General features: G+C 41.5%; 1 protein-coding gene across 4 annotated transcripts in view; it reads right to left on the bottom strand.

The window, feature by feature from the left end:
• Positions 1-574: 574 nt before the first annotated feature.
• Positions 575-14871, bottom strand: part of CDCP2 (CUB domain containing protein 2) — a 37619-nt gene continuing 23322 nt past the window's right edge. For all 4 annotated transcript variants that reach the window (XM_083619475.1, XM_083619473.1, XM_083619472.1 and 1 more), the window contains exons 4-6: positions 13680-14033; positions 10763-10941; positions 575-4052 (exon numbers count right to left, since the gene is read on the bottom strand). In XM_083619475.1, coding sequence (XP_083475601.1) covers positions 3735-4052; positions 10763-10941; positions 13680-14033 — 851 coding nt within the window. In that variant the 3' untranslated portion in view covers positions 575-3734. The remainder of the gene's footprint in view (positions 4053-10762; positions 10942-13679; positions 14034-14871) is intronic.

The following is a 14871-nucleotide window of genomic DNA, read 5'->3' as shown; positions in this document are numbered from 1 at the left end:
GCGAAGAACATTCTCAAGGAGTTCCAAGGTGACAGGAAGATGGACCAGGACTTTAGCATGAGCATGATTTGGAAAACACAACAACAGGGCAAATTAGGCAGTGAAACAGTGGATTTAATGCATTTGCCTATCTCCATTCCCATCCCTCCTGTGAAACTCTTTTGATGTTGCCAGTTTTGTTCTCAGCAGTGTACTGGCACTTGCTCCCACTATGAAAACTGTCTTGTGTATTCATGAGTCACATGTACATCAGGAATCCGAAAAGCAGCTTGTCATACCTGTGTCTGTCTAATTCATTGTCTAAGCTCCTGCAAGTCTCGGTTTCTTTTCACTTTTGTTAGGTGGGGGACTTGTGTGTGTGCTCTTGTGTTAGAGGAGGCCTTCAGAATCTGCTAATAATGCTGCCACTGTAAACACAAGGACATTATTCTGAAACTATTGTGGAGAAGGCTCATCCTCTTTAGTGAAGATTCTGCATTCAAGGATAGTTCATTCTGGGGGGGGGATATTGCTACCCAAATAAATATCCTCCATCCTGGAGAGTCAGGACCATGTTTGGACACAAGGCTTATTTTGAGATGTTTTTACATCATAGTAGGATCACGTATATGTAACTTTTGGAAATAAACTTTTGAGAATTTTGGGAAAGGACCCTGAAGTGGCTTTACAACTAAAAATAGGGAATCAAGAAGTCAGCTACTTTATTCACGAAACCTAATATTCTTTGTGACTTAAAAGGAGTAATGGAAGTTAAGAGTTCTGGTATAGGCAAGTAGAGGAATATTGTTGTGTCTGATGTGGCTTTCTTGGTGCAGCCAGATTAAAGGACAATGAATTATATTGAGGAGTCCCATGCTTTTGACCCAGAAACAACTATTTTTTCTCTACAATTAATGCACTCTCATACAAATTCAGACCACATTCAACTTATTCTGTCCTGTCCCTGAGATTTTCTGTAGTACAGAATTTTCAAGGAGCAGAATGGGGAAACCTTTCACTTGTAATTATGCCATAGCCAGTCCCCCACTGTTAGTACAATGGTTATTGGTTTCCCTTGCTAGGTTTAAGAAGCTATGAGCAGCATCAAGAGACTGAAGGTGGCAAAGCACTGTATGTGCAACATTTCAGAAATAAAGCGCTTGAAGGCTTGCCATAGCTGTCTCTCTTGGTCATTTAAAAGTGAAACCGACTTGCTCAAATAGGCACTCTGTGGAAATCATTTAAGTAGAACTTCATGAATTTATCATGAAATATCATGTGCTAAGAAGTGATTATTTAAATATATGAGTATCGCATGTAATCAGAGAATTGTGAACTCATGAACTATCAGACCTTTTGAAGCTTAAAACAAAAAAACATGTTTGTTAACATTGCCCATGCAAGGCAAAATCACTACCAGGACAAAAATATTAAGAAGGCTTAACTTCTGTCTACTCCTGTTTTACCTGTACATATGCTAAAATCCCATAAGGGGACCTACACACTTGATCAGCACTTATTTCTTTCAACAGGGTATAGGATTCCAGGGCTGGATCCACACTGACCTTTTAACCGTTATTGGAACGGTATTAGATAGATCGTTCTAAAGCGTCACAGGGCATACTGGTAAATTAAAAATGTTCCTTACCTTGTTTTTATCCGTCAAAACACAGTTTCCCTACTGCTGGTTCCTGGTTGCTCTGCAGCGTCCTCTGGTGTCAAATTTTAATAACACATTATGAACATTACAAGCAAAATGTAATGTGTCCATCCCCATTATGAAAATCATTCCTTAACGTTATAAACCATGAGTGTAGTTCTGCCCCAGGTGATTTGTACTCATAAACTTGTTACTTTAAAAACCAGCTTTTGGATTTGTCCCAGGAATATTTAAATTTGCTTTATGGTTTTAAATGGAAGACCAGCTAGATTGTTAGAAAAAAACATTTTTCAAAAAAACAAAGCTAGATTTTTTATTAAGAAAGGGAAGAATTGGTGTGCATCTTTTTTCTTTAAGAAGAGAGATGGAATACTGGCTCTGAATTATTTCAAGACTCTAAAAGTTTTTTATCATGTCAGAGGCTGACTTCTTAAGTCTAAAGAGCAATATGTAGTATGAACAAACTGTGGGTTCCTCACTCTACCCTTGGCATATGAACACACCAACCCTCTGCTCCTAATGGGTACAAAAGCATCTGGCTTATAGGTTATCAAGATGCTAAGGAACTATAATACTTCTGCTGCAATGTCTCTTACAGGCTGCTGTGATTTTTCCACTATTCCATAAGCAGTGTGATACCTTCTCAAAGGAGACAAGAGTACACACTCAAGATCTCTTAATGTGGATTAGTTACTTGTTAATGTTCTTTAATCACTAGTTTCTTCACACAAGCAGGAGGGTTAAAGAGCAGTTCAGGTGTCACACCACTCTTTAAAGCAACATTAAGACTCTCTGTCTTCTTAAGCTTTTCTCCATAAGGGAAGGTACTCCATCTCTCCTAATCATTTTAGTTTCTCCATTTTGTATCTTTTCCACCTCTACCATACCCTTTTAGAGATGGGGTGAGAGAACTGAACATAGAATTTTAAACAGGGACACGCCATAGGGCAGTTTATGTGAAGGCATACACATTACTTGCTGTTTGATTTTCATATCCTATTCCTAATACTGAGATTGCCTTTTTCAGTGTTAAAGTACACCTCTTCACACCCATCTCTTCTGCATACTGCTTCAAAGTTATTGATGTGTATGATGACAGGAGTGCACAGAAGTACTTGTGCATAAGCAGTACTATTTTTTTGAAATCCCCAGAAACCCACAATTATTCTAAGAGAGGTGATCACATATACATACAAAATTTCTCAGCCTCATATAATCAACATGCTTAAGTCTAATTAATGCATGAAGGTGTTAAAACCACAGAGCAACCCGACATGCCAGGCTTAGCTAGGTCACATCCCCTCACCTCGGGAGGAAGGTAATCAAACCTATTGTTCTCTCCCAACCTGCCTGAGAACCTCAACATGTAAGGTCTGAGCTGGTTGCTCCAAGCGCAGACTGCATGGCTCTAACAAGCCATTATTGTGTTCCTGTACCAATAATTTAGGAACTTTCATCACTGTAATTAAGTCAAGTTTTACTGCCTATGTTTTCCAAAAGATGTATGGAAAAGCACATGAACCTGACATGTTTGTAAGTAAACCAATTGAAGTATTTGTAAGTAAACCAATTTTTAATGTACCAAACATTTGATCTTTTTCTATGCTGAGGGAAAAGGGACCATTTTGGAACTCACAAGGGTGTATTTTAAATATTTAACAGCCTTCCCCCCCACACACACTTTGCTGCATGTTTTGTGATTATAAATCTCTGCTGGGATTCTCTCACCAAAAAATACTTGCCCCAAACTTCGATCTTGGCATCCAGGAATTCTCCTTTTATACCCATAATTTCCCCTTGCCACCAACAAAGATTAGTACTGGGGAAATGAGGGGCAAATTTACATTAAATGAAAACGAGTATTAAGAAGCTGTGCTGGCGCAGATACACTCTAAGCGTGTGATTTTGAGCAAAAGCTCAGGAGTCCTGTTCAGATCTAAACTGGCAGGGGACAAGGCTAGTCTGATGTGGTGAGTTGCCACTATAGGTGAGCATTTTAACCCAGCTCCAGAACAAGCTGCCTCTCATGTGAGTCTCGTTGAGTAGCTGACATGGAAGGAGTGCCAAGAGGATAGGTGCCCGAAAGGCTGCATCCCTATAGCAAGACTAACCCAACAATAGCAATGATCATGAGAACCCCAGCAAGAATACAGATGCTGATGAAGACAATGTCACTGGTGTCCTGGCCCTTGCTCTCATAGACGTCTACTGCCTCCATATCCTGCTGTTGGGACTCCACCAGGTTCTCTGCATACTGGTTCAGTCTGTAGGGATCAGAGCCAGAGATAAGATTCACAGAGGCCTCTTTCCTTTTGGGTTCGCACTGCACTTCATATTGGTGAATGTCTTCCTGATTTCCATCTGAAAAGTCAATATACAGGATGCTGACAATCACAGACGTGTTGTTTCTTTTCTATAAAAGAAGAAACACAAGCAAAAGAAAAGTGTTTTATTTTAACACCGTGCAACCAGTGAACACCTTCCTTTTCTACATTAGTAATAAATCTTCTAAAGAAGTAAGGCTGTCTAAGGTTTACTTTGTGAGGTACTAATTTATTTTTAATCCGGTAGGGACTTTACCTACCAGAGAAGAAGGGCAGATCAAGTTGATGGATTATGCCAAAATGGCTAAAATGACCGGAAGAATCAGAAATCAGGAAGACCAAACTTTTAATAAGGAATGGGGGGAAATTATAACCTTAAAAACCATTGCAAACAGTTAAAATCATTAGTAGGTTTGGGATATCACTTGTAGCTTAATGGTGAGTTTTGGACACAATGGAGATGTAAAAGATCTGAATTATCATAAAAGATGCAGGAGGAAATGATTAACAATAAGACCCACAAAGGGGGGGAGTGAAGTCCAGGAGATTCCTTGCAATATTGTTTTTATGTTGTATGTTTGATATGTGACAGTAAAAGTTTAATCTGAAAAACCAAATAAATAAATTTATATATATCTAAATAATTTTATTGTTAATCCTCTTTGTTTTCTAGCTAAAACAAGATGCATAATGCCATGCAAGGCAACAGAATCCAGGTGGGCCTATTAAGATGAATGTTTTGCCGAGAATGTTGTTTTTGTTTCAAACATTGCAGATTGTGGATAAAATGGATTGTTTCAAGAGGTGGCAGAAAGACATATCTAGATTTGTCTGGCAGGGCAAAAAGCCCAGAATAAAATTTAAGATATTAACTGATGCAAAAGAAAGAGGGGGGTTTGCCCTGCCGGACTTAAAATTGTATTATGAATCAGCGGCTTTTTACTGGCTGAAAAACTGGCTGCTTCTTGAAAACACAGACATTTTGGATCTGGAAGGGTTCAATAATAGGTTTGGCTGGCATGCATATATATGGTATGACAAGGTTAAAATTCACCAAGGTTTCAAAAACCATATTGTTAGGAAAGCACTATATAATGTTTGGATTCGGTATAAAGATTTGTTGGAAAACAAAACCCCTAGGTGGTTGTCACCAATGGAAGCTAAGGAAGTGAAAAAACTTAATATGGAATCTAAATGGCCAAAATATTGGGAAATTATAGAACAAGAGGAGGGAAAAGTGAAACTGCAGAGCTATGAGAAATTGAAGTCTAAAGTAAGAGACTGGCTTCATTATTACCAGATAAATGAAGTTTTCAAACAGGACAGGAAAATTGGCTTCCAGGTGGAGAGATCAAAATTAGAAACAGAATTGTTGGAACCCAATACTAAGAATTTGTCAAGAATGTATAACTTGCTGTTGAAATGGAATACACAGGATGAGATGGTTAAATCAGCTATGATTAAATGGGCACAAGACATTGGTCATGACATTATGTTTGCTGACTGGGAACAGTTATGGACTACCGGTATAAAATTTACGGCATGTAATGCCTTAAGAGAGAACATTATGAAAATGATTTATCGGTGGTACATGACCCCAGTCAAGCTTGCAAAAATCTATCATACGCCCAATAATAAATGCTGGAAATGTAAGGAAACTGAAGGTACTTTCTACCACCTTTGGTGGACGTGCCCAAGGATCAAGGCCTTCTGGGAAATGATCTATAATGAAATTAAGAAGGTCCTTAAGTGTACCTTCCATAAGAAACCAGAGGCCTTTCTCCTGGGCATGGTGGGCCAATTGGTGTCAAGGAAAGATAGGACGTTCTTTATGTATGCTACAACAGCAGCAAGAGTTCTTTTAGCAAAGTATTGGAAGACACAAGAACTACCCACGCTGGAAGAGTGGCAGACGAAGGTGATAGACTATATGGGACTGGCTGAGATGACTGGCAGAATCCGTGACCAAGGAAAAGAGACGGTGGAAGAAGATTGGAAGAAATTTAAAGTTTATCTTAAGAACTGTTGTAAAATTAATGAGTGCTAAAATGTCATGGGTAATGTAAAACAGAATTGCAGTGACAAATAATTGGGTAAGAGAAAAAGGATTAAAGAAAGTGAATTATAAGTAATTGAAATTAGGGGTTGCTGGAAAAGTTTAAAACAGGGATGCAGAAAAGGGAGGTATGGGGAAGTCGTTGAAATAAGGTTTAAGAAAAAGAGGTTATGAAATTATACGTGTTTATATGTTTGTTTGTTTATGTATTGTCTTGTATTGTGTTTTAATATATGTTGGAAAATTAATAAAAATTTATTTTAAAAAAAAACAGAATCCAGGTGGGCCTGACCAACTCCACAACAACCAAGCTGAACACAGCTCTCAAGCAACATATTGCGGTTGCCATATGCTCAATATCTTTTTGGGTTTCTGCAGTGCCAGGCAAAATCAGATGCTTATTGAGAGGCCCCTGTTGGGCCACCACCCCTGGACAGTTAACTGTGCTCAGCTTTGTGGATCACAGCATTATGCAGGTGGCAACATAACTTGGTAGGTTTACAGGTAAAGTTTTAGGTCAGGAAGACACAGTATATTTACACAGCGAGATAATTAGGTGGATTACAGTTTGTACTAGTGTCAAACTGGAGCAAGTTTTGAATAGAGCAGAGGAAAGTTATGTGCATTTTGTCTTTGACATTCAGCAGGTGTACTGATTTTTATATTTCCATGATGGAATCTTTGGTACCACTATCTGACTTGCATATGCTATGGATGCAGAGCAGACGGGAAGAAAATCAATACGATTGGCCTGATTATGAGCTACTCACAGCTGGTGAATAATCCTTTTTTTATTCTACTGGTAGTCCATACCCTTCCTTCCAGCCACAGTACATCAGTCAATCAATGTAGGCCTTTATCAGAAGAACCTGCATTAAAACGCTTGTAGAGCTTCCCCTTTCAAAGAGGGAAGAGTGCACAAAGGAAGCAGACGGATCTGCTGCCAGAAAAAAAGTCCTTCTCAAACTCCATGAAACTAGAGAAAGCAAAATTGGATTACTCATTGGATTATCATCCCATCGTGCCGCTGGACATCTGACCTGCTGTGACATCATTGCCAAAAATAAAGCAACAAATGCACATAGTTATTAGACCCTTGTTCTGGACGTATTTTTTAAAAGTGGTTTATTTCATACTGTGGCCTCATTTAGCCCCATAAAGCCTCATTTATGGTGACTTGTCGTAGGCAGATGCCTTGTTTGGACTCAGATCAATAGTCCACCAGGTTCAGTATTGTCTATGCTGACTGCCAGTAATTCACCAGGGTCTGAGGCAGGGAATCTTTCCCAGACCTACTTAGAGATGCTGAGGATGGAACTTGAGAACTGTTGTATGTACAGCAGATATGCTCTTCCACTGAGCTACGGCTCCTTCCCATCACCTTAAGATTGCCTCGTATCGCTTGTTCTCTGTCACAGCAGAGAAGTCATGCCCACAGTCCAGGAAAGGCACCTTAATAGCCCCCCCCTCCAACTTATTGCCACCTTGACTGTTTTAGCCCCTGGGTGTTTTCTGCCTATGTGAGTGACTGCCTTGTGATTGGCGGGACAAAGCCACCTGTCAATCAAGACCCACCTGGGCCAGAAACTCTTTAAAAGATGACTGTTGCCAAATAGGTCCCTCAGCCGACCATCTATCTGAGGAGGCCAGGAGCATGTTTATAAGTAGCTGCAATAAGAGAAATAGACTTGAAATGTTTTCTTTTTGATGTACCATTCTGCTTTTACCTTGTCTTTTTATTCTAAATAAACTTAATAAAATTGGCTGTTGGGGACTTGGGTGCATTTCTGCTGGACTCAAAGGGGTATTTCCCGCCCTCACAGGGCTGTACACGTTGGATCTGACAGAGAAAAGTAAAGTCTCTGGGGTTCAGGGAAGAGCTGGGAAGGCTTGATGATCTCTCATTTCCCCTCATAAATATGCCCCTTGGATCCACAGAAATCACTCTCATCTGGAGGCAGAGGAACCAGAGAACCTCAGGCCTGGTATGACTGACCTACCTAGACTGGCAGGTGAGGAATGAATGAAGCAAAAGGCCTCTCCTCTCTTCTTTTACACACACCTCATGGAATCACAAAATGGTACAATAAAGGGAAACAAGTTGAACTTATGACTACCAGTTCTTTGATCATGACAAGTCAAAACTATGTCATGAGGAAGCTTGGCTTAGCTCCCACGGTTATGAAAATATGTTGAAAATAAATACATGAAAATATTATGAATAATTTACAAGTTATCTAGTATCCCCCAGCAGCGCATAGCCTCATTTCAATGTCGTTTGGATGCTCAGCACCTTTGACTGCCAAGCCATTGACCGAGGAATGAGCACCCCTCGTTTCCTCTTTCTTTCTCTGCTCACTGGGTGGCCATAGACAAGTTATTTAATCTAGGGTCTTTAACGTGAGCCTTGCCACCTGCACATCAACAGCTTCACAGATGACAGGGACCTAAAATGAAATTTCCCAGGACTCAGACAATAACTGCACCCAAAGCAATGGTTACTTTCAAAAATGTATCACCTATAACTTACAAAAATATAGTGCTGGTGCTACTATCAGTAGCCAGATAGCCCTATACTGGAAATCATCCAATATTCCTATGAGAGAGGTATGTTTTCCTAATGTATGGAACACAGCTTTATCTGAATATCTGGTCAGACTTAGACATGTAGTTTGGGGTGAAGCCAAATCAGACAGTTCTGAAGTGGATCCGTCTCCATTTTTTAAATTATATAAATATGGAGAGTCATATAAGTACTCCTCCCATGACTCCTCGTTGTGGTTGGACTATATAAGGTAAAGGGTAAAGGGACCCCTGAGTGTTAGGTCCAGTTGCGGACGACTCTGGGGTTGCGGTGCTCATCTTGCTCTATAGGCTGAGGGAGCCGGTGTTTGTCCGCAGACAGCTTCTGGGTCATGTGGCCAGCATGACTAAGCCACCTCTGGTGAAACCAGAGCAGCACATGGAAACGCCGTTCACCTTCCCACCGGAGCGGTACTTATTTATCTACTTGCACTTTGACGTGCTTTCAAACTGCTAGGTTGGCAGGAACTGGGACAGAGTAACGGGAGCCCACCCCATTGCGGGGATTCAAACTGCTGACCTTCTGATCGGCAAGCCCTAGGCTCTGTGGTTTAGACCACAGCGCCACTACATAGACTCATCTTAAAATCTTGGCTATATGGAACTGCACCTCTGTAATTTTTTTTTTATATACAATATATACTCAGCGTATGGTTCTGTTATGGTTTGTATGATTATGTGTCAGTTTGTACGTACGTTTATGATAAATCAATAAAAATTATACTAAATTATATTAAAACAAAATGTGGGACTTAGGAGCAGTTTTTCGGTGGTTTTAAAAACAACAACCCCAAAGCAGCACAGCGGTAATTAAAGGTGTTATTGGTGCTGTGGTGTTTTAACCTTTTCCTTGCATGCCACAATCCTATTTGAAGTACACTCACTCTTGTTAGCTGCTGAGAGGGAATTTCCTCCCAATGCTTAAAATGAGATCTTTTTCTAAGGTCTGCAGAAGGGTGGAAGGAGTTAAATTCTCCCTGCTTTGATCCTGATATTTAACACCCCCTAGCAGAGGCTGCTATTTGCATTTTTAAAAGAAAAGTGCCCAACAAATGTGTGAAACTCCACCTTAAATGTTACTCTGGTTTAGCTCTTAGTTTTTCTTTGTGCAACCTGAGGATAATTTAACACATGCTGAACATCTGGAAGGATTTTGCTTAGTAAAAAAACCCCCAGGTCTGAGTTCCCCATTCACAGTGGTCGGTATGCTTTCTGATTATCATGAAACCTTCTTCCAGAAAAATCATTAGACCAGGCTAATCAGCCAGAGTGTTGGAAAACCTTCTTAGAACAAAAACTGAGTCATGATGAGCTTTCTGCCTATGCTTGGATGCCACATGAGGTACAGTTCAAACAAAACACCACATTTACACCACAAACTTTTATCCAGGCATCACTTCACAGGCCGCTTACTTCAGAGTATAATGGAGGATACTTTTATCTTAGACAGAAGCTTTTCAGCCTGACCTACCTCATAGGGTTGTGGTGAGGATAAAAAAGGGGAAAAGGGGAGAACCAACAACAAACATTAGAATGTGCTTTACCCCAAATAGTTCTTTCCATTCCTTCAAATACACACCCATAGATGTAACATTTCCCCTGTGTGTTTGTGTGTAACATCTCAGAGGTGGTGTGGAGAAATGTCAGAGTATGTGTGTGCGAGAGAGACAGAAACAGAGAGAAGGTGGGGTGAGAGACCCAGGATGGGAGACTCCCATGGGAACCCCCATGTACACTTCCTTGAGTTCCATGGTGGAAGAAAGGTGGCATATCAAATGTACAAGATAAATAATAACTGCATCTGCATTGCCTCTTCTTCACTCCTCCAGTAGTAATTCTTCTTCTTCTCCTCTTATCCATTCAATGACACAACTGTGTGTTGGCCTTGTAGTTCCCTGTTATTTATGTTGAACAAGCAAAGGAAGCAGCCAGCAGTAAGGGACAGCAAGTAATCCACACAGGAGAACTTCACTAATTCGGCTATGGAAACAAATCCAGGAGCAGATGCTCTGAGGATTGGTCCAGAGGCAACAAATGATAATAATTGTGCCTTCTGCTGATGCAGAATACAAGGCCCAGGCAGCCATCATATTTTACTTGGACATGGCCTTAATTTATACAGGCCTAACTTTTTTTAAAAAAAACACACCGATCACTTACCTGCGGTTCTGTACCACAGGTTTCAAACCTTGCATGTATCCTAAAATTCAAGCCGACCACTTGTGCAGGGCAGGATGGGATTCCTAAATATATCTTATTCCTCTCCAGCTGAGCCAGTGACTGTGTGGGAATCTGGATCTGAAACTCTGTCCGTGTGCAGCTGACATTCATGAGGACAACTGCGAGAGGGGAAACAAAAGGAAGAACCTTCCCTGAAATCACCGGAGGTTAATAACAAATAGCTGGCAGCATTCCCACAGATGAATCACACTGTCTTAGCCAGATATGTCAGTGGACCTGATACAGCGCTGTCTAAAGGGAAGTCTATGTCCTGTGTTCTAAAGTCCTATATGGGCATATATGCATTGCCTGACCAGATATTTGGCTGCAGGCTTCCAGCGCCGGGTCCCAAACCACCTCATGGAGGGTAGGTCAGTAATTGATAATTTTGTCCGTGATAGCACCAGGGATGGCCCCCCCCCTTCGTTTGCCCCTGCCAGGGCTTAACAGAAAGCAGAGCCTCAAAGAGCTACCCGGCTAATGTTTGTTAGTGATCCAACCTGAGTATGAAGTTGCACTTTACCAAGTGAATCAGGGAATAAGACATAACCAGTGGTAAAGGCCACAGGCTCAAAATTTTAAGTGAACTGAAACATTTGCTTTAGTGGTACACAGCATTTCATACAGAAAATAATATTATCTTCGTGCAGAAAATAATAGTATGAGCTAAAGCACAGATTTGAAACTAGATAATAATCGACACCACCACAGTGATCGTAGATGTGACTCTGGGCAGCATAGAGTTTAGTGTTTGGGAAGGTTCATCATGCCTTTTCACTCCTGAGTTCATTTTTTCAAAGCTCACTGAGAAATCCTCAAATACATTCAGTTGGTAATTAAAAACTCTACTTCCAGCTTAACAACAGCAATGTGAAATAGAAGGCGCATCTCTTAACTGCTGCTCATTTCCTAATATCCACCACAGGAGATTGACACCACTGGCTCTGACCTGGGACAAAGAAACCAGTTCCTGCTGTGCAGTTCAGCAAACACATACAAGGCTGGTCATTGGTACTATGCAGGAAGGAATGTCCCATGCAGAAATAAGATAGAAATCATCCCTCACACATCCCTGAGACACTATTAGTCAATAGCAAGACTGCTGTTTGCTGCCCAGCTTTAGGTGTGTGTGTGTGTTTGTGTTTGTGTGTGTGTGTGTGGAGTGAAAGTGTGAGTGATGCTTATTATGTATGATTAGGCGTCATAGATCTTATCCTGCCAGATTTCAGCAAGAGTTAGGCTCCAGGCAATAAGATTCTGGGACCCAATGGAGCTTGTTGTCAGCCCATGTGAGCCAGAAGCAGGTGTCCTGTCCAAAACAAGCAGAAGTCAAGGTCCAAAGCAGAAGCATACATTTAGTCAAACCCAAGATCCAAGAGAAAAATCAGAGAAAGGGAGCAGGGGCTTAGGCTCACTTCTGAGGGAAGCCATTCAGACTGCCAAAGACAAGCAAGCTCTGAGGCAAAACCTTTATAGGACATGGCGTCCTGGGATTGGTCGTTGGGGGGTCAGCTGACTGGGTGCTGAACAGGCTGGTATTACTGTCTAGATGGCACATCAGAACCCAGTGTGGGGGGCTTATGCTACTGGTGACACAGGATATGAAGCCCCTGATCATGACAGTTGGGAGTTCTTGTCCGAGATCCTGTGCCCTCCCTTTCAGCACTGTACACATCCATTTAAGAGCTATGCATCCCCAATTATTTTTGCAGCTTGTACTGCGCTGTTGTGTTGTGGCAGCAGCATGGGCGCAGTCGCAGGTGAGGGTACAGTTGCAGTGACGGGGCTGGCAGCAGCACAGGCATGACACCCAGAGCAGGGAGAGGGCGGGATCGGGACCCGGATTTGCAGAGGGATGTGTCATGGGGGCAGGGGCATTGTCAGCCATTTTGCTTACAGTGGCAAAATGTATCGGGTTGGCCCTTACGACATTGTCCATGTCTGGAAGCACCCGAAGTCATTTGAGAAGGTGAAGTGTTGGTCTAATAAACATACATACATACATACAGGTGTTTATCTTTGTCCTTGCAGCCAACCTCTTTATCCTGTATATTTTAGCTGGTACCAAGAGTCAAGGGAGCTCTGGTCTGATCTAGTACCTCAGTTCTTCTAAAGCTTCTCTCATTTTGTTTATTATGACTGTATGAACCCACAGTGAAGAAGTGTGCACTTTGCAGCACTAAAATGAACAGAACCAAACAACTGAGAATATTCAAAATAAAATGTCCAACCCATTCTGCCAAGGATTGGACCAGGTGTTGACCAATACCAGGCCACCAGATTTCAGCCTACACAATATAAACCAATATGACACAAGACAGAGCAAGTATACTGCAGAAAATCCGTCTTGGATGACTTCACTCTAGATGACTTAAACAAGACTTCCAATTTTAGCTGTTATGCAGCTGGCCTCTTGCAAAGCTCATCACAGAAATACAACCTGTGATAAGTAAATATTAGAGTAAAGAAATAGCAAAGCAAGGGTTGAAAAATTGCCCATATTTCTCCTGAAACGAAGTATGAACTACCAAATACTTTCTGACCATGTGTATTTAATAATGACACAGTTTGGGAAACTGCACGCAAAACAGAAAACCACTGATTGCATAGCTTTCCCTCAAAATTTTATATAATTTGTATGCCACTGCACTAATAATTTTGGTATTTTCTCCCAACACACAAACACAAGTACTTTCTGACAACTTATCATTTGTGTGTCATGCTCATTTTCAACAATGATTATTATCTTCAGGCTTGTTCTGGATTTTCTTGTTCATAAACTCCCCCCCCCCCCCCCGCGCGCAAATATTCCACACAACAGAAAATCTGGGTGAAAAGATCAGATGGTAGGCCATACCTCCGATGTATGCAACAGAGAAACCTCGGTTGGCTGTGTTCCTGTCTGTGTGAAGGACCAATAGCAGCTTGTTTCTACTGGATATAATAGGAGACAGCATTTCTCTCCCACACCACTTCCCCAGCAGAGACGCCTTCTCGGTGCCTCCATCAAACGCAGCCAGATGGTCATAATCACAGCCATCTGTCAGGCTGTTCCGCCCCTCCAGATCCAAGTCCAGGAAGAAGACTTTGATTCGATATCCTGGGGGCAGCTGGATGGCCCAGTGACACTTGATATTATTGGGGTAATAGTTGGGATACTGAGGACTGGAGAAATTTCCTTTGACGGCTGTGTACACCTCCTGACATGCACCTGGTTACAGAAGAAAGAGAGTGTGATACAATTCAGACAGCCCAAAGAATGAACTTTAATTTCTTGTAGTGCTGTGTAAGACATTCCTAAACACTTCTCTCTCTTCCACATCCCTCTCCCCAACCCAATGGGAAATGCAATTTCAACTTCTTAACCCCCCCCCCCTTGGCTGTAGGGTAGCCGCTTGCTCGTCACCCAAAAGAGGAAATGCATCATCAAAAGAAGAGGTTTGCATAAAATCTGCATATGCTGATGTGTATGTATAGATTAGGGATGGGGAGAAATTGGATTCAGTTCACATTTAAACAATACAAGAACCGAACTGTAGCCATCCTTCAAAATTCACACTTCTCCAAGTTTTGCAATGCAGTCCTACAAACAAGTACTGAACACAGAAATGCATACGACCACCAGGATAAGGTGTCCATATAAATGTATGCATTAGTGAGTTTGATATATACCTACTGACATAGAATAACCCAACAGCATATTCCCTAGCCCATGTGTCCAATGGGAGACCTTTGTCCAAGCCCTATAGCAAAATCCCCTAGTCTGACGTAGAGCTGGCAAGCTCTTCTGGGAAAATGCACATTGTAAATTATTTAGTATAATTAGGTCTTTAACGTCCCTTGAAGGACAGCCAAATTTAAATAACAATCTGACACATAGCTGTGAGGCATTTGCGAGCTTTTTTGCGGAGAAGGTCCTGTTGCTCCGCCATGACCTTCCTGCCAATTTGGATACAATAAATGAACTGGAGGCCCCTCGACTGTCCTCGGGTCCAGTATTGGACCACTTTGACCGGATATCTCCAGCCGATGTGGACAGACTCCTCCAA

Source organism: Podarcis filfolensis (genome assembly GCF_964270895.1).
Source record: "Podarcis filfolensis genome assembly, chromosome: 6".
Classification (NCBI taxonomy): Eukaryota; Metazoa; Chordata; class Lepidosauria; order Squamata; family Lacertidae; genus Podarcis; species Podarcis filfolensis.
Note: the sequence above shows the minus strand (reverse complement) of the source record. Positions and strands in the feature narration are given on the sequence as shown.